Below are 27,253 nucleotides of genomic sequence, written 5' to 3' on the forward strand. Positions count from 1 at the left end.
ATCTTAACCAGAAAAATGGGAGGATTTTACTCAAAAGCTTGAGTGTGGTGCGTTTGGAAGGTTGGCAGTAAACTCCAACTAAATCGGTTTGGCATGTTACATGTGGGCCATTCCAAGTCTGTTCATTTTACAGTATCCATGGAGAGTCACAGCAGTTCTTTAAAGTTAGCTTTCTACTATGTAAAGCACAACAAAAAGAAGCCAAACACTTCCCTTGCAGTATTTCTCCTCGCAAACTTATTTTTTTGCTGTGAGAACAAGTCAAATTCAATTACATTTGGACTTTACTGCCTGCCTAACGCCAACAGTGAAACCTCCCCCGCCCCATCTTAAGAGCCAAACTTTGGAGTGTTGAACACTTTACCCCCAAATATAATAAACAACGTGAGCTTAAAAGGTGGCTGAAGAGTCCCAACTCCTCCAATCACTCGTGCAGTTAAATCCACTTCTCCTCATTCTATGTGTATAATCTGTATCCATTCGCCATAATACTTGGATACTAAATACACAGCTTCTATGTTGCACTAGTGCACTTAGATGATGATTGTGAATGAAGCCGTGTACTTCATCATACTTTGACAGAACTGTAAAAGAAATGGATTGTGCTGCTGGAGTAGTTTAAGAACATTTTACAGTCACTTCTATAGCCTACAGAGGTGTTCTGAGATTTTTTTATTTGTTGTTTAATTTTTATTTTGAACCCAACTCAAGGAATTTGTTGTTTTTCAGCATTGTGCAGTGTTGATCTAATGCTGCTTAAAATGCATTTCTATCCCTTAGAAAAGAACAAAAAAAAAAAAACTAGGTGAAACACTGATTGTTTAGGAGGAAATGTTTCTTTACGTGCAGCATCAAACCAGAAATACTGGCAGTATTTGAACGTAGTGGTAGTACCGTCGGATCCCTTTTTAAGTCAAACCTTGCTTTAAATAAAGTTCTTCAGATATTAACGAGCTCTGATCATCAGCTCAGGTAAAGGGCATAAATGTGTGTGTGTGTGTGTGTGGTGTGTGTGTGGTGTGTGTGTGTGTGTGTGTGTGTGTGTGTGGTGTGTGTGTGTGTGTGTGTGTGTGTGTGTGTGTGTGTGTGTGTGTGTGTGTGTGTGTGTGTGTGTTTGTGTGTGTGTGTGTGTGTGTGTGTGTGTTTATTCACAGGTCATCTGTGTGTTGGCTTCACAGTTTGATGGTGTCCTTTGTGTTCATTGAATGTTTTCCTCAGTTCTGGCTTCGCTGCTGTTATCTCTGCTGCTCTGCGGAGGGGGGGCTGTCCAGGCTGCTGTAGGGCGACAGGGAGGAAGTCGCTGGCCCTGAGGCTTTCCCATCATCCCCATCTTCCTTCTCCATCTCCACATCTCTTTCTTCCCCTCCGTCTTCTCCCTTTGTTCTGAACCCCTTCGCTGATCCTCTCCCGTCCTCGCTCGACTCCTCAGACACAGAGAGGCCCTCCTCGTCCCCTCGACTCTCCCCCGCACAGACGCCCCCCTCACTGGGACTCGAGCTATCCCGGTCGTCCTCCCCGGGGACGGGCTCTCTGACCAGGCTGTGGTGCTTGACGTTGTAGCGCTGGTTCTGGAAGAACTTGACTATTGTGTGCTTGGGTAGATCCAGCTGGGCTGCCAGGGTGTGGATGGCCTCCTGGTCGGGGTAGAGCCCCACATCACCGATGAAGCTCTGCAGGATTCCAAGAGCCTCGAGGGAAATCCGCGTCCGTGAGCGGGCCTTCCTCGGTCCGCCTCCTCCGGGGGTGGGACTCATGCCACGCTCCTCTGAGCCATGCAAGACCAGCAGCGGGATGGGCTTTGGGTCTTCGTGAATGGGAGATGGAGTGGTCAGAGGGGGGGGAGGCTGTCTGTGGAGGACCTGTAAGGAAAAGAACATGAAGGAATGAAGAGTTTTTGTGTGTGTAAAGATGTTACTAAGTATTTTAAAGATTACCAATGGGTATGGAACTTAGACCTAAGGCCCCCCTCCCCCCCCACACCCATCCCTGTCAAACAATTTAATATGTCTCACTTTCCCCTGATGGTCTGAAGTTGCTTAATTTGTCCCTAGTCACCATTAAGTTGGCAACACTGGACGCACGTCAGAGGTTGGTGGAAGTTGTTCGTCTCCCTGGTAACGGTCTTGTTTGTCAGACATTTATTGGGATGTTTTAAAATGCATGTGGCATGGCCGACTTGATGAATAACAAGCTAAACGATCACTCGGGGCCGCCACAGGGACCTCAGATGAGTAGAAAATCTATTTTCTAATATTTTGTACTTGTTTGCACGATTTAAAACAGGAAATATAGCAAACAGATGCTGAACGTTTTAACATCTGCAGATAGCAAAGATCATTTTAAAACAGAGCTCAGAATCATTTTTCTTTATCTTTTTAGTAATGTTATAAAATGGTATTTGTGTAAATATTTCTTAGGTCGGCACTGTGTGAGTGCAAACACATTTATTGCTGCTAGGGCTTGGTACAAAAATGCTTTTTAAGCACTCTAAACTATTGGAAAAATGCCTTGCCATTTTACACCCAATTGAATGCCTAGGGAGTAAATCTCAGAGTCAGTGAGCCAATAAGCACGCAGCATGCTTCCACCTAGATCTGATGCTTGTGATTGGCTGTCTAATGTTACACGTCACAGAGAGAGACAGGAAAAAGTCTGTTACGCACAGAGACGGGGCTCACGTAGTAGGAGCTGAAAATTAAATAAAGCATTAGTGATGTAATGTGTACCGTTTCATAAAATTCGTATTGAAAAAAGTATTGTTTAGTAACCAGTAGAGAAGCCACATTATTGACATTGAACATTTTTGAACGATACCCAGCCCTGATTGCTGCAGAGTCATTCCACTGTACGGGTTGAAGGCAAAAGTATACATCACATCTACGTGAACATGCCTCGTGATGAAACTCCTTTAACTCCTTAGTCACCATAGTGATAAGTGAACCCCTCCGCTCCTCTCCCAGTTCTCATGCAGCTACGTTAAGGGAAATGTAGTACAAGGGGAAGTGTCACTGACCAGCTTCCATCACCCGCAAACATGCACGCTAAACTCCCAAATTCATCACACAAACAACCACTACTAGAGCTTGTTAACAGGGTGGGGTGGCCCGCACACCCAAACACAGGAATCCAGCCCCATAAATCTGTGGTCCATCAAAATTAAAGGACCTAAATAAAGATAATGGCAATTCCTTTTTCTCAGCATCAATAATTACAGGGAATGTTCTGAATAATATTGAGGTTAGGGCCAGACTGGAGAGCATTTTGGTTTTGGGGAGAGGGTGGGATGAAGGAGTGTTTAGCAGGAAATGTGTGGGCTGGTCATTTACCACTTCTATTTTCAATGACTTATGGGACACAAATATGACAAAGAGGAGGGCTGCTGAGAGGAGCAGGTGCTGGGAGCAGACAAACGGAGATAGACGGAGGAAACGTTTTGGAAACGGCACATCAAGAAATCACACGCTGGCGTGTACATTTTCTCGCTAGTAAAAACAATCTGTGTCTTCTGCTTGCACATGGCTGCAGCGTGGCTGAGAGGGGTTGTGTATTTTTTTTTATTAAAATCAGCTTTTCACACAGAATTTGCTCTTTTTTAAATCTTCAAAATGACCATAGATGAATTCCCTGATTGCTTTAAAAGAAATATGAACTAAAAATAATTGATTAACTACATCTGAAAATGTAGTGGGACAAAAAAAAGATTATAAATTATAGATTATAACCCTGGCTCCTGGCTGTCTGTACCTGCTGGTCTGGGATGTGCAGGACGGTGTGGAGCCGCTCGCTGTGCTGCTGCCTCGACTCTTCTTCGTAGACTTGATCTCTATCGGCCGGCGCCAACGCCAGGAACCTCCTGATGGTGCACAGGTTCTCCCACAGTGTGCGGTTCTCAGGGCTCGGGCTCTCTTTCCACCTGAGCAGCTCACACAGCCAGCCCTGGGGGAGATTTGGGCGTTATTCAATATATGCTGATTAAATGAAAAATGGCATTGTTGTTCCGAGCTCTTCTGGATTCTGGTTTTGTTTAAGGGAGCTTTTTCTGCGGCAGATTTTGTTTTTGTGCTTTTGTCCTGTAAGCAGGGAGTATTTGAAAAGCTCATGCTCGACTTGATGCATGTGATTGTTGTTTGTCCGGTGTATGTTTGGAGCAGACTGCCAGGCTGCGTGTGGTTTCCATCACTGCTGGGCATATGTCATTTTGCTGTGTTTGCTGACAATATGTTCTTCTAAAATCAGCAAAGTGTTGCACATGCTCACATATCTACTCAGCACATGTTTTGGTTCTGTTGATACAGCCTTCCATTTTTTTTTTAATCACTATATTTGGTTTAAAAAAAACAAACAGGGTATAAACATTGATCAGAGTTGTTTTTTCAGGATTAATGCTAATCCCTAAAATGATTTGAGTCGCAAGAGTCGACTCTTTAGGAGTATATATATTCAAATTCTAAATTTTATTGTGTTTGAATAGAACAGACGTTGTTCCCTGAGAGGACAGGAGGAAAAAGTCTGAGGGTAGGAATGAGAATCTGCAAGTGTGTGTGTGTGTGTGTGAAGATTAGATTATCTCTGCTAGGCTGACCCAGGATCTGCCACCAGCTGTTGTTTATGCGCAGCCTTCAGCCTGGAAATTAATGGTAATAATGCGATCATCCCTCCATCGTCTTGTCTCCCTTTTCCTCCGTCTTGCATCCTTCTGTTCCTCCTTCTCCACTGTGTTTCCTACCTCACCCCTCGTTCAGTTTCAGTCCATTTACTTCTTTTCAATCCGGACGTTTTAGCATCCCTCATACATCACTACACACTTGCTCTCAGACCCTGTCTGTCTGTCTGTGTAGGTCACAATTTGTAAAATGGAGTTTGGTAAAAAACAAATAAAGGAGAAGGCATTAAACCGTTTTTTTTAAACATGGTCTTCCACTCTTTGTCTCCTCCTCTCTCTCTCTCTCCAGTGCAGACTCAACTTTGATCTTGCCTTCCATTGCCCGCATTGTTTATCTGAGGACGGAGACATGATGGCTTGCCACAGGGTGTTATCAGATCCCCAACACACCCACACACACGCCCACACACACACACACACCTACATGTTAACCCTCATCAACTCCTTCAAACATCAACCCAGCTCGAAATCAAACGCTCATTCAGCATGTCAATAAGACCCTGAACAGTGGAACTTTGTGGACTTTTTTGGAAAGATGTGTTACATCCATTCTGAATAAAGGTTTAGGCTTTCTTGCTCCTATGAGGTCATAAGGGGCAAGGTTACCGCCCCTTTCTCTGCTTTTCCCACCCAGAGAATTGGGCCCACCCATGAGAGAGAGACATCCTGGCTTTCAAACGAGCAAAGTGGCAGTTGGTCAAGGTCACACCCCCAGCCTCCACCTTGCCCCCCCCGCCCCCCCAATAGCTACAGACTCAGAAATGGCACATAGAGAGCTCATTGTGGGACTGGCTCTAGTGGCTGGAATTCTGCACCAAGGCTGAATTTTGCGAAAAAGACTTCAGATACAGTATTAGGAGACCACTAAGGCCTATATAAAAGCATCCAAAGAGCACCATGTCATGAGAACTTTAAAGAAAATACTTGTTTCTTTAGGACTGACCTGACTTTTATTGGCAGCCACTTTGGCAAACAGAGCCTGGGAGACCTTCGCCCTCTTCATCTCCTGCTGGATCTCATCATAGATGCCTGACGAGATGTTCACCAGCGAGTCCAACTTCAACGGCAGCTCAGCAGCAGGCATGATGCACTTTGTCTGCTGCTGAGTAGGACACGGAAACTGAAATGAAACAGCGAGCATGACAAAACAAATCTAACAGTTTAGCCCAATTACACACAGTTCCATGGTCCCAGGTGTCAGGTCCCGTGAGTGTGTGCGTGTACCTGTGGGGTTCTGTGTGGGTTGCTGCTGGAGATATGGTTGGTGGGGAGATTGTGGTTGGAGTTAGTGCTCCGCTCTCTCTCCTCCTGGTAGATGCGGTCTCGCTCGCCCTCTGGCAGGTTGAGGAAGTTCTGCATGGCCTTCAGGTTGACGAGCAGCGACTGTGAGGCCGAGCGAGGATCTTCCTCCTTACGAAGGATCTCTGACAGCAGTCCCTACACACAGACACACACAGACAAACACAAGGGTGAGCTAACGTAAACGTTATTGCACCATCTCTAGTAAACAGTGACTTCATTTCAGTTTACCTGTGTGCGGTTGAAAGCCACACGGGCGAACACCGCCTGAGAAATGCTGGCCCTCTTCAGCTCGTTCCTGACTTGCTGGTAAATGGCGGAGGAGACTTCGGCCCCTGAACAGTTGAGGCCGTGCTCTGTAGCGGCCCCGGGGCCCTTGCAGGTCCGTGAGATGGGCGGGTGGTGGAGAAACTGCTGGCTGACTCCCTGTGGGTGCTGGTGTGCGAGCAGGCGGCTGACGGCCAGCTGCTGGTTGATGAGGTGGGCCATGGCGAGCTGCTGACGGACGAGCTGAGGGGACAGGAGCCCACCGTGGCCCAGCAGAGGTGGACCCTGGGGACGCAGCGGTGCACCGGGGTGGTGCTGGCTGGCGTGCTGAGGCAGACACTGAGGCTGGGTGGAGGTCTGAGAGTCCCCGAGGCCACCCTTGATGGACAGAGCTCCAGGGCTGCCTAGGTTGCCCATATGAGTGGGGGAGGGCAGGAGAGAGGGGGGACGCTGGTTGAGGACGCTCAAGTCCAAATCCCTCTCCACTGTGTGTACACACACACACACACACACACACACACACACACACACACTTTGTCTCCTAACCCAAATCTAAAATCATGAACCTCAACAAGCACTAAACCTAACTAATCTAGTCTGGTGCCATGGTACATGCTCATGCAAATTGGGCCACTAAGTTTTTAAATGCTGTTGCAGTCTACCAATTTCTATTTCTAATTTCTTTAGTCACTGAAGCCCCAATGGCCACCTCGAGGTGTATTTTGTCACTAGAAAGTAAAAAGAAATAAATCAATAAGAGATGAACATACCTTTAATATCTGATTTGTCCTGTGCTGACCACATCTTCTCAATGTATTCACCTGAGGGGAGACGGACACACACACAAAATTAGGACTGCGCCGTAGAAATCCTTTCTAATGATCTCTTTTTGTTTTACAGCACATGTTGGTCTAATGGTTCAGAGGACGATCTCAAAATCACAAAGTTTTTATTGTAGGACTCTGAAGTCCTACTCTCACTCACTTTCTCCACATTAGGATCAAGAGTGTTTCCTCTTTAGCACTGCACTGAACTTTTCCATTCTCCTGGATCTTAAGGGCCTCTCTGCTCGTCTCCACATAAATCTGCTTCTTATTAGGCTTCTGCTGGGTTTTGGTTTAGAGTCACATTTTAGGTTATTAAGGGAATAAAAGTTCTGTGAGTGAGGTTTGGCAGGGCTTCAGATTTTTACCTTCCCAGTGTGTGTGTGTGTGTGTGTGAGATGGAGAGAGAGAATAAGTGTTAGATGAACTCTTATGCCTGGGTTTCTGGTGAGGAGTGTGTGTGTGTGTGTGTGTGTGTGTGTGTGTGTGTGTGTGTGTGTCTGTGTGTTGGGGGTTGCTGCTGTTTTCCATTAGGAGTTAAGAGCATTTAAGTCTTGTCATGTGTATTAAGGGTGACATTAATGCAAACCATGTGTGACAGTTCCTTCCTATTGAGAGCTGTCAGTGACAGACGTCTCAAGCAGCAGATTAGAGACACGCGGGCTGACGCACACATACAGGGGGTGCACAGAAGAATGGGAAACCTTCATCAAAAAGCATCACATTTAAAGCAACTAACATCACAAAAACAAAAGGCTGCCAGGCAGGTGCGTCACATTAAGTGGCGTTATGATTAGCAGTGAGTGTCAGCTCTGACAGTCTCCACCTTTATGACTTCTCCAAAGCGACATGGGGCAAATAAAGCATAAACAGCTGAACAGTTGGTCATTGAAACTGTGTGAAACGTTTTTAACAAGGTGGGAGAACTTAATGGAGGACGAGTGCCAATAAAAGACAAAGATAGACAGACACTTAACAGGGGAGTTACTGAGAACATTAACCATCGAAGTGAAGCAACACCTGTGACAGACTGCAATTATATGCACACAAGGAGCCAGATTACTGTGAAAATTTGTTTGCATGCGCCACATTAGTCTGATTGCAATAGGACAGCACAGAGTTTTTCATCTATGCGTGTATGTGTTTGAATTTTATAGATTTCTGTTCAGCTGTGGTCACCAATTTATTAATTCTTTCACTTTGTGCCATAACGTACATTTCATACGAGGAAAATCAACGGCACTTTGTTTTCTTCATGTGTACACAGCTGCTTCAGGGCTCAGTGTTTGAAAGTAGATGAACGAGAGATGGAAGGGTTACCTTTGATGCGTTTGTACCTCTTGTACCAGCGACCAAACTCCTGGCATTTAGAGGTGGAGACGTTACTGTAGTAGGAAGTGTTCAGTATCGCTGAGATCATACTCTGACAGAAAAAGGGACGCAGAGAAATGGACAAAAACACCATTACTTAGACAAAAGTAGACAGGTAGCAGCAACAACAATCTGCGACACATATTCATTGATTATTCTTTGGATGGGACACACAATACATTTTTTTCTTCAAATGATTCACGAGGAAAAGCCTGTGTGAAGTGTTAGGATTTTTGTTTCAGAAATGAGAAATCTCAAGCAGCTGACTAACGGCAGATTTGTTCAAATTCTTCCTTCACTCCTTTCCCAGCATGCACTGGGGTCACGTCTACAGAGCAGTAGATGCACACGAGCCTACATGTGTAGCTCAACATGGGAAACACTAAGGATTAAAACTCACATGAGTCAGGCTGCAAACACACACCACCCACACACTTCCCCTAATCACTAATTACATCATGACTAAGTCCTGTGTATAAATCACAAGTCGAAATGACACGCTCTCAAGACTGCAGGGTGTGTGTGAGCAGGGTAATTGAGGTGTGCGTGTTTGCATATTTTCCCATGGGATGGTATCAATACGTGTGTGTGTGTGTTAGAGAGAGAGAGAGAGAGAGAGAGAGAGAGAGAGAGAGAGAGAGAGAGAGAGAGAGAGAGAGAGAGAGAGAGAGAGAGAGAGAGGAGAGAGAGGAGAGAGAGAGAGAGAGAGGAGAGAGAGAGAGAGAGAGGAAAGAGAGAGAGGAGAGAGAGAGGAGATTACACAGTGCACTAAGTGTGTGGTGAGTTGATGATGAAACCACCTTTTGAGAAAATACTTAGCAGCATTTCAGGGGTGTGTGTGTGTATATCTCACCCAGATAAACATTTATCTCTGGAAAAATTAATTTAAAACTAAAATCTCCTTACATGTGAGGTCAACCATTTTTTAAATTATGAATATAGACTTTATTCCACTGAACTCCACACTGGAGACTTTATTTACGGTAGCCGTGGTGCCGTTAGAACATACCTGGGAGAGAGGACAGTCCTTGGCCAGCGTGCTCTGGTTGGTCTCTCTGAGCAGCTCTCTGAGGGCGTTCCTCACCGTGGCGTGGGTCCACTGCTCTGACGGCAGCTCCTCCAGCCGGGCAAAGCTGCACACCAGTTGTTATACACCGAGTTAAACTTTCATTCACTTAAAGCAGAGGCTTTAACATTGGTCAACCTGCTGTACTCAGTACAATACAGTTTATTTATTTAATTGTATTTATAGTCTCAAACAAAACATAAACGTTATCTCAAGACACTTTACAGATAGAGTAGGTCTAGACCACAATCTATAATTTACAAAGACCAAACAATTCTAGAAAATCCCCCGAGAGCAAGCAAACAGTGGGACAGTGGAGGGGAAAAACTTCTTTTAGGAAGACACCTGGGCCAGACCAGGCTCTTGGTGGGCGGTGTCGGTCGGGGGTGTGATGAACAGTGCAATAACACACTGTCACTGTAAAGATAATGGAACAGTGACTACAAATGCTAGTCGTATAGTTCATGTCATACCAGGGCACTGCAGGGCGTTACAGGGTGTAGCGTGGCATAGCGGAGTATAGGTGGACGTAGCGGATATTGATATTTGATATTCAAAGAAGCAGTAAGTGATGTCTGTTATCAGTCACTTAGAAGTCTTTGGTCCCTGTTCAGAGCTTTTCATGTTGTAAAAGTCACCAGTTCTCATTGTTTGTTGCTCTTACTTTTTTCTCTTCTAATGCGATCCTTTCCTTTTGTGTCTGCCAGTTACCAAACTGACATTACAGCAAGCTGAACTTGCTGCATCAGACTTTCCTTCAGAATTGACACAGTTACACAACTTACACTTTAAAGTAACGTATTTTTATTATGCTGCTTGGTGGCCCTGTACAGATTTGTTGTTGGGTCTCTGTTAGTCTGGATCACCGGGGGTACATCTCCAGGACAAGGCCTGACCAGTCATCGTTAGGTTTGGCTCCTCACCGTCTGCTCTCGGTGGGTTGCCATTCTCAAAATCCCTTTGCCATGGGAAACAACAAATTTTAAGCTAGCAAGCTGCAAGCTGATAATGCCACAGAAAATTTAGGTTGTGCAACAAGACAGGACTGCTAGGACTGTTTTTTCTGGTGAATGATTGTGAAGATTGGCGGGATTGCTGTGGTCGAACACACACGGCTATAAACTGGTGAGAGCTAATTATGTTCAACCATGTGTCCAGCTAATTTAAATAGCTTATGTTGCTGTATTGTGTGAACAGCTAACTTCATTTAATATTTTATGTGGCTTTTTCTTTTGCAGGGTAAAAATGGTCCACCAAAACAAGTTCCTTCCCGAGAATATTTTGCAGATCCATCGTGTAGAGCAGAAGATTTGGATTGGTTTTCAAGGAATGCAAACAACCCAGAGTGTTTTTTTTCCTCCTTCTACTGCAGAATGTATCTGTGGTGCAGCCAGACCTTACTCCACGGCGCTGTGGGGATAGATCTGCCAATGCAAGACTAGGTCCCTGTAGACCCCCCCCCCCCCCCAACCTCCTGCCCTGTGTGCAGTGTATATACCCGGTCACCATCAAGTTCCATCACACATGGCAGCTTCATTACTGCAAAGTCATTAACAAATCTACACAAACAAACAAAACCAATGCTAAACCAAAACCAATGCTCATGCAAAAAAGCGGGAGCTTTTTCCAGCCTTGTCTAGTACACATTGTGATAGTTTTTCCAGATGAGATTAAAAGGGATACTTAACCATTTTGGGTGACTTTCTTTGACTTTTGACTCCCACATGATTTGAACCTAATGCATGTGTGATAAGCATGCTACACATGCTGACCTGTGCAGTATGATCCGCAGTGTAACCATGTGGTAAACGTCTAGCAGCATGTCCGCCACTGTTGCCTCCGGAGCGTCCGTTAGGTAGTGGATGGGCATCGGCTTCCAACGGCCCACTTTAATGATGCCTGCAGGACACAAACAAATGGAGGACAACGAATACAGAAATAAAGCATGTGTTCGTTGTCGGTTTAAACGTCTTGATTTAAAATAAGTATATTCCATTAGGCCGATAGACATCTAGTTTCCATGTATTTGCGTTTTTCTTATTGACGTAAATCAAACCGCTGTTTTGTGTTGTGTTGTGTTGTGTGTGTTGGGGAGCAGAGTTGAACAGATGACCCTCTTAGTCTTCAAGCATCATCCTGGGTTCAACATTCCCCTGGCTTTCTAACAACTGACTGGAAGTGCAAATCTAAACAGGCCTAATCGCGTTAAGATCTGCTAAATCAAACACAGACCCTGCCTGGCCTTAGCCTGGCAGTGGAGTGTGTGTGTGTGTGTGTGTGTGTGTGTGTGTGTGTGCGTGTGCGCGTCTCTTCATTGCATGAGGATGGTGGTGATGGGGGCAAAAGAACAAAGGCTGTTCTCTTGGGACTCCACAGTTGATTAATCAGAGGAGAAATGTAAAATCAGCTCAACATTAAAGACTGAAGCACGCTGTGAATGAGATGTTGATACACTGAATAAACACTGAGGTCATTGTTCTCCTGTCTTACAGCACAATATTTCTTCTCATAACTGGCAGTTATTATGTGTCCTGCCGCTGACTTTGCTTTAGAAATGATTAATACTTTGACATGTCATCAACCGGTTACTGATATGAGTTTACAGATCTACTTTTACATTTTAAAAACTCGTCCTGACCTCAGATATATTAGATTACAGGACTCAAAAATTATGTTGTCAGTGCAGATTAAATCTCATTTTACCCACCGACCCCCACTCCTATCTAGAAACCTGACAATATAGTAGATATTATTTGCGGATTTTAACTCAAAGACATATCAGTATCTATATACATGTTGGTCAAAGTAACAATATTTTGCAGTACAAAAATGCTAATATTACCCAAATATAGAAATGGTGCAAAAATGTACTAAATGAAATGTACTGAAACAAAAATAAATGTCAAAACAACATTGTGCCTCAGCATTGGAGCAAACTGCCCACGTCAGAGCAAGTAATGACTGAAACTAATAATTAACTTCACATGCTGTGTGTATTTTAAACATGTTCAAAATAATTTGGTTCAGAGAGAGATAGTTTCTTAAAATAATGTTTGGGTTGTTTCTGGGAACCTCTCGTGGTGTGCAAGCCTAAAAATACGGTAAATGGTTATTTGTAATTGAGTAATATCAGTGAATGCTTCCCAAAACATCGCCTGAAGTTAAAATTAGGGATTTTTTTTTTTTTTTGCTCAGCAATTCATCTAATCCCGTGTTAAATCCAGAACAGTAAACCCTAAACAAGACATAGCTGCTTTTTAATTAGCCATAATGTTCAAGTTAATTAAAGAAAAACCCCTGTGCCAGTTAAGAGTTTAAAAATACTTGTCCAGCCAAAGTTATGCAAGACGCAATTCAATGGCAGAAGAAAATAGAAGAGACTCTGTATAATTTTGGTTGTGACCACACTGGGGAAAATATGCATGACTCCAGCCAAAAATTATTTATTTGAAAAGAAAAGGCTGATTTCTCAGAACAAAACCTAGCCATTTGGTAGAGGCGAGGGGGGGTCGCAGGGCGTCGGCCACTTGGTTAGAGTGCCCTGTGTTTACGGGACACACCAGGAATCTCAAACTGTTCTCTCTCTCGCTCTGTGTGTGTGTGTGTGTGTGTGGGTGTGGGGGGGGTTGTTGTTTCATCGTTGACTGGATGTTGTCTGCCTTCTTGTTTTGATCTGGTGTGATGATTGGCGTGGCACATATACAGACTCAGTGTTTGGTTTGACCTCCATGCTGCCAGGTGAGTGAAGTGCATCCCATCAGGAGATAAGTGTTAGAGCAAGCAGACAGATTTATCTTTGGAATACCTTCTTGGTAAATACTTTTTCTGTGAGCGTCTGAACATTTCGGTACTGCGCGTTCACTCTTGTACTCATATGGCAAACCCCACCCATCTGGAAACCACTTATACGCTATTAAACAGCTGCTGGAAATAATTAATTTCTCATCAATTACCAAAGAAAGACTGAAGCAGGAGATGTTTCCCATTAGCAATGTAATAATGAAAAAGGTTTAGAATTCCTGCGTTTCCCAGATGTGATGTACAGAGGCTTCAAGTTTGTCAACAACTGAGATTAAAACACATTTTAGTTCTTTCCATTTCTAGTTGTCAGAACTGGGACCTGCACAAAAACAGCGATGCGACACCACTGAGGCTCAGATTTGGGTTCACTGCTCGCCCTGATCTTGGTGCCAGGAAATAGACATTTTGTCAAAGTGGTGGACGCCAGGGTGGAGCTAAGCAGGAAGTGGGAAACACCCTGGCTGTCAATCAAGCAATGTGCCTTTTAACACGTCCTTAATATCTTCTTATGGGAGCAATGATTTAAATCATTTCTAATCAAAGTTGCCATTAGCAGACAGATTTCTTTTGGGGAATAAAAGTTATTGATTTTACATTTTCAGACAAAGACTTTGCAATTTTCTTGAAATTCAAGAAGAGGAAGGGAGCCAAAGACACCACACCAACAAAATTACATCATTGGACAAACATGTTCACTAGCTGTGTTATGTTTTAAAAATGCACAATTGTCATATTTGACTTGTCGGACAGGGTTGCATTTTGACTGCTATTCATTGCCTTATGCTATCATTTCCAAACAGGATCTTCTTTTAAAACTAGTCCATGTCAGTATAAGTGCAGCCCATTCTTTTGCTATAGTATGGCTCACCATACTACATAACTTACCACTTGCCTGTACAGCTGAGCTGTGCGAGTATCCCAGAGCGACCAGTGCCGTCTCTACCAGCTGCGTGAAGAGGACATCCTTATGAACCAACACAAACTCAGCGTGACGGTCGCCGTGCCCCTCACAGTCACCAGCTACGCCCACGTCCGCATGCTCCACCACACAGTAGACTGGGATCATCAAACCTGGCAGACAGACAGAGAGACTGTCAACAGAGGAAAAGTTTGGACAGGCCGTGTGTCTGTGTGTGTGTGCGTGTAGACTGTTCTCTTTCCAGAAAGTGAAGGTGGCTTAAGTGTTTTACCCGGATGCATATGCTTCATACATGGGTTTTTTCCTCATCCAAAATAGACTTTGCACAGTTTTAGATAAATCGATGACAAGATTGCCCACTTTGGTCAAGCATTTCTAGGTGCAAACTGTATGAAATAAATCCCTCTAAATTCAACATGACATCTGGAAACGGTACACACAGATAGCTGTATTTACAGCAGTTCTTGAAAGCCGCATCATCATGATCTAGAAGTTGGATAGTCGAAGTAGTTGAACAAAAAAAGCAGAGGTTTCACATATAAAATAAGAGTTCAATAAATCCGCAAATTTGAAATCCAAAAATCAGTAAATTGTTCATATGAAGTGGGGATAACACAGTTATTCCATCCATGGCCTTTCTATGCCATGGTGGGGGTCTGCAGGTCAGAAACTAGCCTTGTGACTGGAAAGCTCCCCATTTACATCTCTGAATCAGTTTGGAAAGTGTGGCAGGATTCTTTTAATCATTTCACTGTTACCATGCTCATAAGCAAGGCACAGAATAACTACAGAGCATCTAAACTGTTTTGCAATGAATAAATATGTCCGCCTCTACATTTTCCCTCTGTGAATTTGTATTCAAATCTGGCTGGGAGGAACTTTTTTGGGGGGGGATTTTTCAGCTTCTTTTTGTCATCCATGTTTTAGCATTTTGAACATGATCTGTGGGAAAGGGATTCCTACAAATACCAAAGATGACAGCAACAGTTCAACAAATGTCTGCCTGCTGGGTGACATCATGCGTTGGTGTTTGCAGCAGTGTAGCTGTGTGGTGGTCTCAGAGGAGGACTGGTTGAACTGGCCAGCTGCCAGTGTGAATGTAAGTCTTTATTTAAGGCTTTATTCTTGTTTGCGCCACACATTGAATAAGTCTTGTTTCCAGAAGAGCTCTCAGAGCCTTGCTGGACATAATGCCTATATTATTTAGCACTCAAGAGTGATGCCGTAACTCCAGCGGTGGATCTGATTCCAGTGCGTTGGTCTAGACTCGTTATAGGGCAAGTCCAGAGAGCTCCTCCTGGAATCATTCACACCCATCCAGTCCACTGATCTGTCCCGCAGGAACTGCTAATTAACAAGCTATCAATCCAGACACATCAGCCGGAGCCAAACCAAGGCAGCATCAGGCACGCTATTGACCAATAAGCCAACCACTCAGTGGAAGGGTGGAGGGAGGCAACCGATTATGTGTGTGTGTGTGTGTGTGTGTGTGTGTGTGTGTGTGTGTGTGTGTGTGTGTGTGTGTGTGTGTGTGGCCAACCAACCCACAGACAGTAGACACCGACATCATCCACATGGATGGTAGACTTCATTCTTGGTGCCTTGGGCCAAAACTTCAGCATCAATACAATTACAGATCTTTATGCTAACATTGTAGCGCGCCCCCAACAAGCAAAAGAAGGCCAAAGCCCATCGGCCGTCAGAGGCATTTGCAGCGCTGCGCTCATTTGCGCATGTAAAAAGTGACAAAAGTAGTTGTGTTTGAAAGAGAAGTTCAAGTTCACACTTGGGTTGAAGCATACTAATCCAGACATATCATCTCAAAAGTATGGATTTGTTAGTGGCCTGCAGCGGCCGTGGGTTCGACTCGGACCTGTGGCCCTTTGGTGCATGTCATTCCCCCCTCTCAATGCCCTTTCATTTATGTATCTGTCCTATGAAAATAAAGGACTAAAAATGCCCCCCAAAAAAAAATTACAAAAAAAAAAAAAGTTATACAATGAACAACCGGTTGTTTCTGGCTGGGGACCTTTGTTGCATGTCCTCACTTTTCTCTTCCCAACAACAATTTCAACAGTCAAATTGTATGAGTCCCCAATCAAGCCAAAAAGCAAACATTTTGCGCCTCTGGCTTCTTAAAAGGAAGGATTTTCTTTGATTGCAGTATCTTTGGATTTTGTAAAGACAACCCCAGAAATGTAAAGACTCACCTTGGGCTCTGGGAAATTGTGATGGGTACATTTTCAAACAGAACAGATACAATTAAATGAATAGCAGACTGAAAGAGGCCTCTGTGATAAAGTGGGAAAGGAACACAGAGGAGTATTATTGAGTATATTACGTCAGCGTGGACTTAATCCAGGCCTTAAAGCGTGGAGGTTCCTCTCCCCCACTATTGGTACCTGCATTCTGCCTGTATCTCTGCTACATCAATCAAGTCAAATCTTGTGTGGTTAAGGGGAGACTTATTTTGAATAGTACAGGTCATCACTTCTATTATTGCTCCAATTCAAAGTGTTGCTAATATAGTTGAATGTAGAATTTGTATGCTTCCCTATGTAAAGTGATGTTTTGGGTTTCAACAGGAAGTATAGCACTTGTTTTATCTTATGAAGCAGTTGTTCTAACTACTTATTTTTGTACTGGACTTATTCCTAGGAATTTTAAGCAAGTGTAAAGTGAGTGCATCGTTTTAGGTGTTGGAGCTAAATGTTTTTATTTAAAATTAATTTCCATGCATAAATCGCTATTTCCACACCACTGTGTGTTTCAGGAGCTTCAGTCCGGATAAATGACTGAACACATGTATTTAAGCAAGCACGTGCATTTCTGTGTTAATGCTGCACCTCCTAGTCGCCTCAGCGGTGTGCCGTTGTGTCTGGTCCGCGGGGCTGCTGGGCTGCCGTTGACCTCCAGGAGGCTCAACTTGCACGGCGGGGGGCCACTGGAGGCAGGGCTCTCCCCTCCTCTCTCCTCTGGGCTGGTGCTGTCCCGAAGACTGGGGCTCTCCGTTCCCCCGCCTGCACCTCCACGCTGCTCCATCACCCGGAAAACTCCAGGAAAAGCACCCGGCACTGAGTGTGAAGCTGGGAGGAAACACAAGGACTTGGTTCAGTGCTCAACAAGAAATACAGTCAGGTCGCACGGAGCATAGGACAAGGTTTTTGGCGTGAACACAAAAAAAAAAAAAAAAAAGTTGTACATGTTCAAAAAGCCTTGGCTTCAATCCACATAATTTAGTATCCGTTAGGTTTTTGATGTCAGATCCTAATTGTGAGTATGGATGTGATTGTTTGACTAAGCCTACATAAAAGAAAACTGACTTCACTGACCATGATCCCATTGCGTTTGAGAGGGGTAAGGAGGATGAGTTATGCAGTTATTATCCAGTACCAGTTACTCTTTCCCAACTCTGATAAAACAAAAACAAGCTGAAATGGCCTTCATACACCTACACACTGGATATCAAGTACATCATCTTTTATACATGTTTACAGTGAAAAGCCATTATTACAGACTGCTTCATCAACAACTGGTCGCTTTGTTCAATTCCTCCCCGGCTGATTCGGCAAACACACTTCTTTGTTATTCACATTCAAGAGAGGCGGGGACGACCACAACAGACAGCGAGTCAGAGGCATCTGGGACGAATCACAGGTCAACAAGTGGCGTTCACTCAGACTAAATACAGACAAGTATATTATTCTCTGTTTACACACATCGGAGTAAATGATACGTTACAATGACAGCCGTGAGGGAGTGCAAGGAACACTGGGACAATGCACTCTGTATTATGTAGGTAAGAACATAGAGCTACACAAAACTAATGTAAAAAATATAATATTTACCATCAACGTACCTGATGATACAAGTGGTATTAACATTAACTATGTACTGTATGTTAAATCATACATATAGTTTATATTGTATGTTTTATGCAGAGCCATTTGACTTTGATGTGCTGATCTATGAGGCTTTAATATTCATAGTAAAGAAATAATGAGCTACCAAGATGACTTAAAGTGAGTAGACTATCTTAAAGAACAATGGATATGGGTTAAGCTTTGACTTTGAACAAAAGGAAAAGACAGAGTACATCATTAATACAGGTCACAATATTAACAATAATATTCCATGGCTCTTCAGATCACTCCATGAAGTGACGCAGCAGGACAGGACTGGACTCAGTCAGCAGAGACTACAGGAAGTCATTGGGCACTAGTTCTAACAAACAGCCACCGTCAATCCACAACTTTCCATTTTTACACTTAGGTTTTTGTACGGATTAAACAACATATCATTTGTTAGATAATTAATCTTATATGTGCTGGTAGGTGGATTATTCTGTGTCCCACTGGCAGACAGAGCCAGTCTATTTGTTTGCCCTGTTTCCAGTGTCTATGCTAAGCTAAGCGGTCTCCTGGCTTCATATTTAGCAAATGGATACAATATTGGTATCTATCTTCCCATCTAACTCTTTGCAAGAAAGTGAATAAGTCTATTTTCCAAGATGTCAAACTTTGCCTCTAAATGCTGACATTGTCACATGAGATCACAACAGATCCAAACATTTTTATAGGCGCTTTAACTGTAAATGACACAGCACTCATATACTGTAATCTGCTGAGGCTCGTAAACCAGAAGTGTAGGCATTAAACATTTAAAAACTGAAATGTTTACATCTCAGGTCTCCATGTGGTTTCTAAACTATAAAAAGGTTTCTAGGCACTGGTTTATTGACAGAAAACATGCAGAAGTCAGTAAAGCCTCAAAATATATATATTTGAACAGGATACCCAAAACCTGCAGCATCATGCATGGCTAAATAAACTCTGCACAGTATGTCTGCTCTCTCTGCTTTGTGTTTTTCCTTATACTGTGTGGTTTCCACTGGTGGGACCGGTTAAGCCAGCAGAAACACATAAATCTGAACCCAGAAGAGACACATGATTATAATAAAGCACACATGAAAAAAAAGCCCATCCAACACAAACAAGACAAAAAAAAAAAAAATGAAATCACAGCATAGAACGGTGCTCACCTTGTTAGAGAGAGAGAGAGAGAGAGGAGAGAGAGAGAGAGAGAGAGAGAGAGAGAGAGAGAGAGAGAGAATATGAAATACAGTGCATGCATTTCAAAATGTGCACTCAGACTCATATTTGTTAAGAGCAACTCGCATAGTGTTGATATCAGTCACAAAGATGGTGTACAACATAGTATGGTGGTGTGGATGGATATTGGAACGCAGGGACAGTCCCTGTGCGTCCTCTACCCTGTAGCTACCATGTTGGAGACCAATGGCAACTTCTCCTTTTTAGCAGTCCCAAGTGCAGCAACAAGGAGAAGGATTCCTTACACCACGAACGAGATACTTCATATGTGGGGCACCTGGGTGACTCGCCTATTGGAGCGTGCACCCCATGTGCAGAGGATCAGTCCTTGTTGCAGTGGCCGCGGGTCCACATCCATCCATCCATCCATCCATCCATCCATCCATCTATGAATGACACTTCATATGTGATTGTGTCCCGGGAAACGTTAAGCCGAGCAGGAACCCCAGAAACCCCAGCACTGAACTAAACCATGAGTTGAGCGCTAGGCTGCGGTTCACTGGACCAGTACTGTTGTAGGTAGTACTTTACCTATAACCTGACAATCAAATCCAAAACATCCCTTTACAAAACAGACCCATGACAGCCACTATGTGTTTCTACAATATACCGTTAAAAAGCCGGTTTTATTTCTCAAAGACCACCATGTCAGTACTGCTGCTGGTCTCTGTCCCTCTGGGTGCAGCTGTCCCTCCCACACTGCCTTCGCTGATTTACCCATTAATCCTTTTGATCATACAACAGATTTAATGATTGCTGAGCATTCTTCAGGCCACCAAAACCAAATTCATTTCCCCATGGTGGGACTCATTTTCACTCCAGGGACGAAAAACAACTAAATGCTCCATCAGTCATTTTCTCAAATCAACCCAAACAATGACTACGAAACTATGCTATAACTGAGCTCAACACAGGTCTAGCCTAGTTTAGCCCATAGACTATACAAAACTGGGTCTCTCTCGCTCTCTCTCCAACCGGTTTAAGTCATTAATGAGGAGACATAAAATGTGGAGGAAAAACTAAAAAGACGGTTGTGGTCAAATCAGGCATGTGTACGAGCAGTAGGCCTAAATACAGTAATAGAAAATGTGTGTTTGTCTCTCTATGGCAGCACATTGGATCTGAGCTTGATCACTTTCAGCCTTAAAGAGATTTATAGGACTTTCAGTTTCTCAACATAAGCACAGTACAGCATGACAATGATCCTAAATATATAGCCATGGAAGCCCAGGAGTTAAGGGCCGAACAGTGGATCATTCTGAAAAAAGAATGTGAAGGTGGCTGAGAAGATATCAAGTTAGTGCTGTTGAATGACAAGAGTTTATCCCGAATGTAATTTACACAAATGTAAATCAGTGTAATATTTTCCAGTTTTATTTTAGATCAAAATTAAATAATTCAGTATTAAAGGTTTTCTACAGTACATGATATACTGTAGATGGGCTCCTGTGTTTGTCCTCTTAACGTCACTCGCCACCACTTGTAGTTACTTTATCTAATGGTAAATTATTTAAACTGTCTGCCTAGCAAATTCACCATTGGACAGTCAAAAAAAAAACAATGCATTTTGGGGCAGTTGACTATATCCAGTAAGCTCACATCTGATACTCAGAAATTCTAACTCGTGTAGTATGCATTCACATATTTCTCACATACACAAAATCCTCCTTTTACTGTATGCAACTGGGACGCACTACATACTAAATTGTACATCATACTTATGAATGAATAATATGTTAGTATGTTGTATGTATGGGACTTCAAACAGACCCGGTGGCTGAATTCCAAATCTCATCCTTTTAGGATAGACAGCAGCTGCCCTTACAAAGTACACACTGCTGCATGCAATTTGAATACAATTGGGACTTCATAACATTGCGCCTTGAACTTTGACCATCTTGCTCAGATATGCTGCACAAAGGATTATGGGTCAGAATAGCCATAAAAGCACATACTGGAAAATGTGACCGGATGCAGTAGCACATCCTGGTATTTTTTGGTGTACTAAATAGTATAGTAGTATGGGTAATGGGTAATGTGACCGGATGCAGTAGGACACCCTGGTATTTTTTGGCATACTAAATAGGATAGTAGTATGGGTACTGGAACTTATGGAAGGGAAAATCACTCATTATTATTGTAATCATTTACACCTGCTTTCCTTACTGTGACATGACCCCCGTTAGAAAGTCCTACTGTATGCAGCCACGTTTCAAAAATGAGGACTCCTATAGAATCTGGTCCCCTAGAATTCTATCCATCTGCAAGAAGGTATGACAATAAAATGAGGGTTTCATTTGAAATCCAATGTGCTCAAGTACAGAGAAAAACATTAAAAGCACGTCATTGCACTCATTCTTCTGTACATATATTCATATTTGAAGAGGCTGCGGGTTTTAATTTGTAAAGTGAACCTATCCCTTGATCACAGTAAGTCTACGATTTTGCCGTTCATTTCTTTATTTTATCCCAGCATCATTTCTGTATGAATGAGATCCATTTAGCTACAGTCGTGAATCAAGGCAAGTTTGTACAGAATGCATATCCTTTTTTGTGGCTGGTGTGTAATAAAGGGCTAAATAAATGCACCTGAGCCCACTGTGGTTATGTCTCTTTTCTTTAGTGAATTAATTTATAATTTTCTAATTAGTTCTCTGGCTTTTATTCCTCAAACACTGTATTTCTTTGACTTCATACCTGGACTTTTGCCTTCATTTGAGCATTATGAAGGCGAGTTAAAATTTAACAATTTATTTTAATGCCATGCAGAAAATAGTTATTTACTAGGCTACTATAAATACTTTTAATATCATCAGTAGAATTTTAAAAAAAAGGCCTTGTTATGCTTTAAAAGTGTCTTTCGCTCACTCGTTCACACACATGAAACCACTTCAAGAGACACATTCAGACGGTGTACAGCCAAGAGACCACACACTCCCAACACACACTTTACTAGCACACATGGAGGCCAAATGTACAGTCACACTCAGTAGCCTCCAACTGACAAATCACACAGAAACACATCGAAAACCTCAGCTTGCTGCAGAATACTGGATTCATTTAGGCAGGTTCTAATTTAAGGGGTCTCTCGAGTGTCTTTAAGAGAGCTTCAAGGGCCTTTAACGGCATTTAAAGGTGTTCACTGTAATTCAATCAACTGTGAATTCTCCATGTAGGGACACTAAACCGGAGTCTGATGACACCGTAAGAGCCCTTGAGAGGGTTCACAAGGTCCTTGACGCAGGTTACAGTTACAATAGGACCGGCGGAATTTTACCAGAGTCTAATTGGGGTCTGGTGACACGTCATAAAAGCATGTAAAATAACAACAAGGAGGTCAAATCTCTGGGTCCTTGTTTTGTTTGTCTTGTGCACCGAAATCAGCTTTGTAAGTGTTTTATGAGGAGGAAAAATCGTTCATCACATGTGTTAGATCTCAAAAGATACACGCAGTGAGTTCTGGTGAGTAAGACGAGACGTAAACGGAACTTTTGTTTACAAGAAAACTCCACGAGGCACCTTTAAAGCCGCTCAATCCGCCTCCCAGTGAGCTCTTCCTACAGTCAAACTCCACATACTTGTGCTAAACTGCTTCGATTTGTAGCTGATTAACTCGTAACTCGTATGTACTAACTGCAAATGCAAAGTTACGCAATAAAAGCATATTTTATAGCAGAAGCGGAAGAAAACTTTGCTCACAATGCAGTCACCAGATCCTGCTCGGGCTCTCAGATCATGCAGGTACATTAAAACCAGCACATTAACTATCAATTATTCACCTGACCATAAACCTTATTCATCATGTGAAACCCTGGGGAAAGAAACTCTACTTTTGACAATAAAATACCACACATCTGTATTTGGGTCAAACGACAACATCATCATCAAAACTAATGTTTAATTTAATCACGGTTAATAAGAGATGAAATATTTGGTTACATTTAGGTTTTACATCAGGCCTTCACATACCTGAATGTGAATATAGAAGAAATATAAATTCACATTGTACATTATATATCAGGGACCTATCTAAAAAAAAGGTATTTATTAGTCTTTATTTTGAGACTTTGTTTTTTTGTTTTTACTGCTTGTATTAAGTAAAATATATACATTTTTGTGGGCTATGTATGAGACTGTGGGAATAATGTTAATTGTCAGTATCATCAGCATGTTTTTAATTTACTTGCAAGAGACCAGCCTTAACGTAATTAAATATAGCACATTCTTCGATAAGGCCTATAATATCATAGTAGGAAATCACATAACATTAATAAGTCAAATTCTGTTTCTAAAATGTGCATTTTTTTTTTATTATCTTAACGGCTCTGTGAGGTATCAACTTGTTTCAGTGACAAAGTCCCTACTTGGTCTAATGCGTATTTGCAACGAATTCCGTTCAAAAACCACTCAAAAAAGAATTTGTTCTTTATTTATTACTCATTACCAGCAAATAAACACCTATTGTTGTTGCTTACTAAATCTCTAGGACCTACTGATAAATTCGGCATGCATGTCAAATGATGACTTACTTTATTGTTGTTGGGTCTCAACTTTTAGAACCGTTAGCTAGGCTGCTTGACTGTCGCGCCCCCGGCAGCATTAACGGTACGGATGTATTAGCCGCTAGCTTCTCGCCTGACGTGTCACAGCAGGTAAACGCAGCTGCAGCTAATAAAATTAAGCTAATAATGGCGCCGTTCGATTCAGGTGTGCCAAATGAACCGCTATTGACCAATGTATGTCAATGAGCACTAACACAACAACAGCGCTGACAAAACAGTCTCTTATTGTTAATCCTCAATAGCACATTAGACGTTTTAGCTAGCCTATGTTAGGCTACTGCTAATTGTTAACTGCATTAGCTACAGCTGTGCAAAGGGACAGATAAACTGAAGGATATTTAAATAATTGATGATTGGTCGCTTGCCAAATGAACAATATGTCGTTTTAAAGAATGCACACTTCCAAGGAACTTTAAATTGAGTTTGGCTTGTGGTGTCGCGTGAGGATAACACACTTACAGGACTGTAACCAACTTCCCAACTTTAAAATGTTTTACTATCATTTACAGTCTATGCATTAGCATTAGGAAGTGTCTTTATGTTTTAATAGCTGTTTTTTAATTGAAATAAAAAATGTTAGTGATAGGGAAATCATTTAATTGATAGTGAATATATTTTCCCTCAACTCCAGTTAAAACAATAAATAGCCTAATGTTATTTAAAAAAAAAAACTTTTCATCAGTTCTTCTTATCTTTCAACTTTTTAAAAAAATATTTTTTCTACATCCTAGGCTACATGCAGTAACATATTGGGTCATTTCTCTATGTACCAGTTAGCAAACTCAACATTTTCCTCACAATGTGAAACTTGACAACATGCCATTTCTATTGCAACATGCCAAAGCTCTAAAAGTGCTGTATGAAAAACAAAAAACATGTGGCTAATGTTTTCAAGTTAACATGAAGCACAAGGAAAACATGTCATGGCATATTGTAGGCATATATATATATATATATATATATATATATATATATATATATATATATATATATATATATATATATATATATGTGTGTGTGTGTGTGTGTGTGTGTGTGTGTGTGTGTGTGTGTGCGCGCTCCACAGTGTTTTTCAGATATTTAAAAACCACATAAAAAATCTTTTAGTAAAGCAAAACAACAACACTTTAAAAGTTGCAATCTCAGTGCTTTAGGAGAATTAGAGAAATTCTATTTTATGAGAAAAAAAGGCCATCAGCTATTTTAATCTGTTAACAAGTTACGAAAATATAATCATCTTAAATTTGATGAAATAAAAAAGGAAGTAATCCAAAGCTTCTCATGTCTAAAGAAGCTTGACTTTAATGCTCCCCATTGAATGTACAGTATGTGTGCTAAATATTGGATAATGCAACAACTTGGGATTATTTTCACCATTATAAACACACATTAAAGCCATGGCTACATCTCACTAAAAGTGACAGCTCTGTCTTTGTAGTAAAACTATGAAAATCTATTTTTGTCACATAATGACAAAAGAATATTTGTATGGTCAGCGTCCCATGTGGTTATCTTAAAGGTAGGACTGAGTTATAATAAAACCAAATGCTTCCACCAACCAAGATCAACTGCTACTTTACATGTAGTGTTAAAGCATTACATGTAGTTACGTACAAATATGCATTTTGACATGACAAATTAGTCTCACGTTGCATGTGTAATGTCCCATACAACTTATATTACTTGAGGTCAGGCGTGTTTGCATCATCAACTGTTTTCCATCAGTTGTTACAGCGCGAAGAACTTTTCAGTAAATGCTCACTCACTTTTTAAGAAGTCACTGTGCTTGCAGGGGAATAAACTCCATCCATTGGTGTAGACGAGAGAATCCAGCCTGAGACAATAGGAGTTTCCCAACGTTTCCCTTTTGTGTCACAAACAGCCCACCGGCATAACGAGCAAAGGAGATATAAAGACAAGGAGGGATGAGGACAGACTGCTGCTGCCTACTGAGTAAAGAGCAGTAAAATGACACATGTAGAGGGAGAGAGGGAGAGGGAGAGAGAGAGGGAGGGAGGGAGGAAGGGAGGGAGGGAGGAGATGGGGTTAGGGAGGGAAACCCTGAAGACAGATTGACACGCATGAAACAATCGTGACATGTCTTTGCTGTCTTTAAATGATAATCTGTAATATTTAAAGCTCTCCCGCAGAAAACATGGAGTTTAAAAAGTAAAAAAAAAGGACAAAGCTGAGCAGAAGTTATGCAGCGCGTGGGTAAAAAAAAAAAAAGAAGAAAAAAAAAAGAGCTACCTCTTTATTCTAGAAAGCCGTGCACTAAATAAATAATGTGATCACAGATTTAGAAAGGATAATTCATTTCCCACATGTCGTGATGGAAGAGAACAGGAGGAGAATAAGTTGGGAGGGAGAAGATGTCAGAAGTTTATCATTGTAACCATGTCACACTTCTAACATAGATACACAAAAGAGACACACACGGGGCTTAAAAAGTTATAAATAATCAGAATAGATATAATAGAGAAGCTGATTGTCTGAGTCCTACTGGTGGAGAAGGTGAACATATTGTCCCTTAGAGAGGTTTCGGGGACACACGTTGTTATAAATGTCCATTCTTCCTTGGACTGCTGAGCTTAACCCTGGAGAAGACGCCACTGTTTGCTTGTTTTCTCTTTTCTTTAATAAATGTTGCACAATGTGTATTTAGAGTGATCCTTGTTGGTCTTTGTTTCCTTCTTTATATCAGATGGAATGTTGCAGGATTTATCCTTTTGCTATCCTTATCTATTCTATTCTGTATCTATTGTTCCATGCAAATGGACGCCGTGGAGAAGGCAGCTAACTGCGCTCGTCGAAGCCCCCTTTATAAATAAAGGTTGATTGAATGAATAAGACCAGATCAGTTGGATGGGCACTGTTACAAAGTCACAAAGAAGACTCAGGGATTGTGCGACAACCATTAAGATGGAAGACAAGTCATTTTTACGAACAAAAACGTTTTCTTTTGTCTGAAATCACTTATCCCTTACAAAATCAATGTGATATTTGTTTTTTACAATTCTGAATTTAGTCTAAAAATGTGATTCATTTATTCTCCTGATTCTGATTCATTTAACATTTCAGAGTCAAAACTTTACCAAAAGCTCACTGTACTCTTCGTTTGGGTGGTATTCAAGCTATAAATACCACTTCTTTAATGTCAGTGCACAGCGTGTTGTCCTTATAGTGAAAACTCACTTCTTTTTCAAAGATGAGAGATGAAGTGTGTACTATCCTGAGACATTATATTATTCCATATATTCTGTCCATTCATTTCTTAGTTGTTCGTAAGTCTTTCTGTCCAAATAGCAAGGCTGGTGGTCAACTTTCCTTGATTTATTCTAGATGGAAGAATAGTCACCCATCATTACTA

General features: G+C 41.9%; 1 protein-coding gene across 2 annotated transcripts; it reads right to left on the reverse strand.

Annotated features, from left to right (window-relative positions):
* Positions 1-1,093: 1,093 nt before the first annotated feature.
* Positions 1,094-25,850, reverse strand: LOC116673748 (DNA-binding protein SATB2). Of its 2 annotated transcripts, none has more exons than XM_032505991.1 (12): positions 25,650-25,850; positions 17,057-17,296; positions 14,177-14,362; positions 11,263-11,389; positions 9,434-9,557; positions 8,374-8,476; positions 7,000-7,050; positions 6,194-6,714; positions 5,888-6,100; positions 5,607-5,783; positions 3,745-3,936; positions 1,094-1,859 (listed from the first exon to the last, which is right to left on the reverse strand). In XM_032505991.1, the coding sequence occupies exons 2-12, from the start codon at positions 17,250-17,252 to the stop codon at positions 1,236-1,238; spliced, it is 2,514 nt and encodes an 837-aa protein (XP_032361882.1). In that variant the 5' UTR covers positions 17,253-17,296; positions 25,650-25,850; the 3' UTR covers positions 1,094-1,235. The 2 variants fall into 2 exon arrangements, with proteins under 2 accessions (XP_032361882.1, XP_032361883.1); XM_032505992.1 differs by having other exon boundaries at positions 1,095-1,859; positions 5,607-5,762.
* Between the last annotated feature and the right edge of the window lie 1,403 nt (positions 25,851-27,253).

The sequence above is a fragment of the Etheostoma spectabile genome, chromosome 24 (assembly GCF_008692095.1).
Source record: "Etheostoma spectabile isolate EspeVRDwgs_2016 chromosome 24, UIUC_Espe_1.0, whole genome shotgun sequence".
NCBI lineage: Eukaryota > Metazoa > Chordata > Actinopteri > Perciformes > Percidae > Etheostoma > Etheostoma spectabile.

Coding starts and splice junctions, on each gene's coding strand:
- LOC116673748 (XM_032505991.1), bottom strand. CDS start 17,252: ATGGAGCAGCGTGGAGGTGCAGGCGGGGGAACGGAGAGCCCCAGTCTT. Junction 14,363..17,056: donor ACCGCTGAGGCGACTAGGAG/GTGCAGCATTAA, acceptor TCTGTCTGCCAG/GTTTGATGATCCCAGTCTAC. Junction 5,784..5,887: donor ACCCACACAGAACCCCACAG/GTACACGCACAC, acceptor GTTTCATTTCAG/TTTCCGTGTCCTACTCAGCA.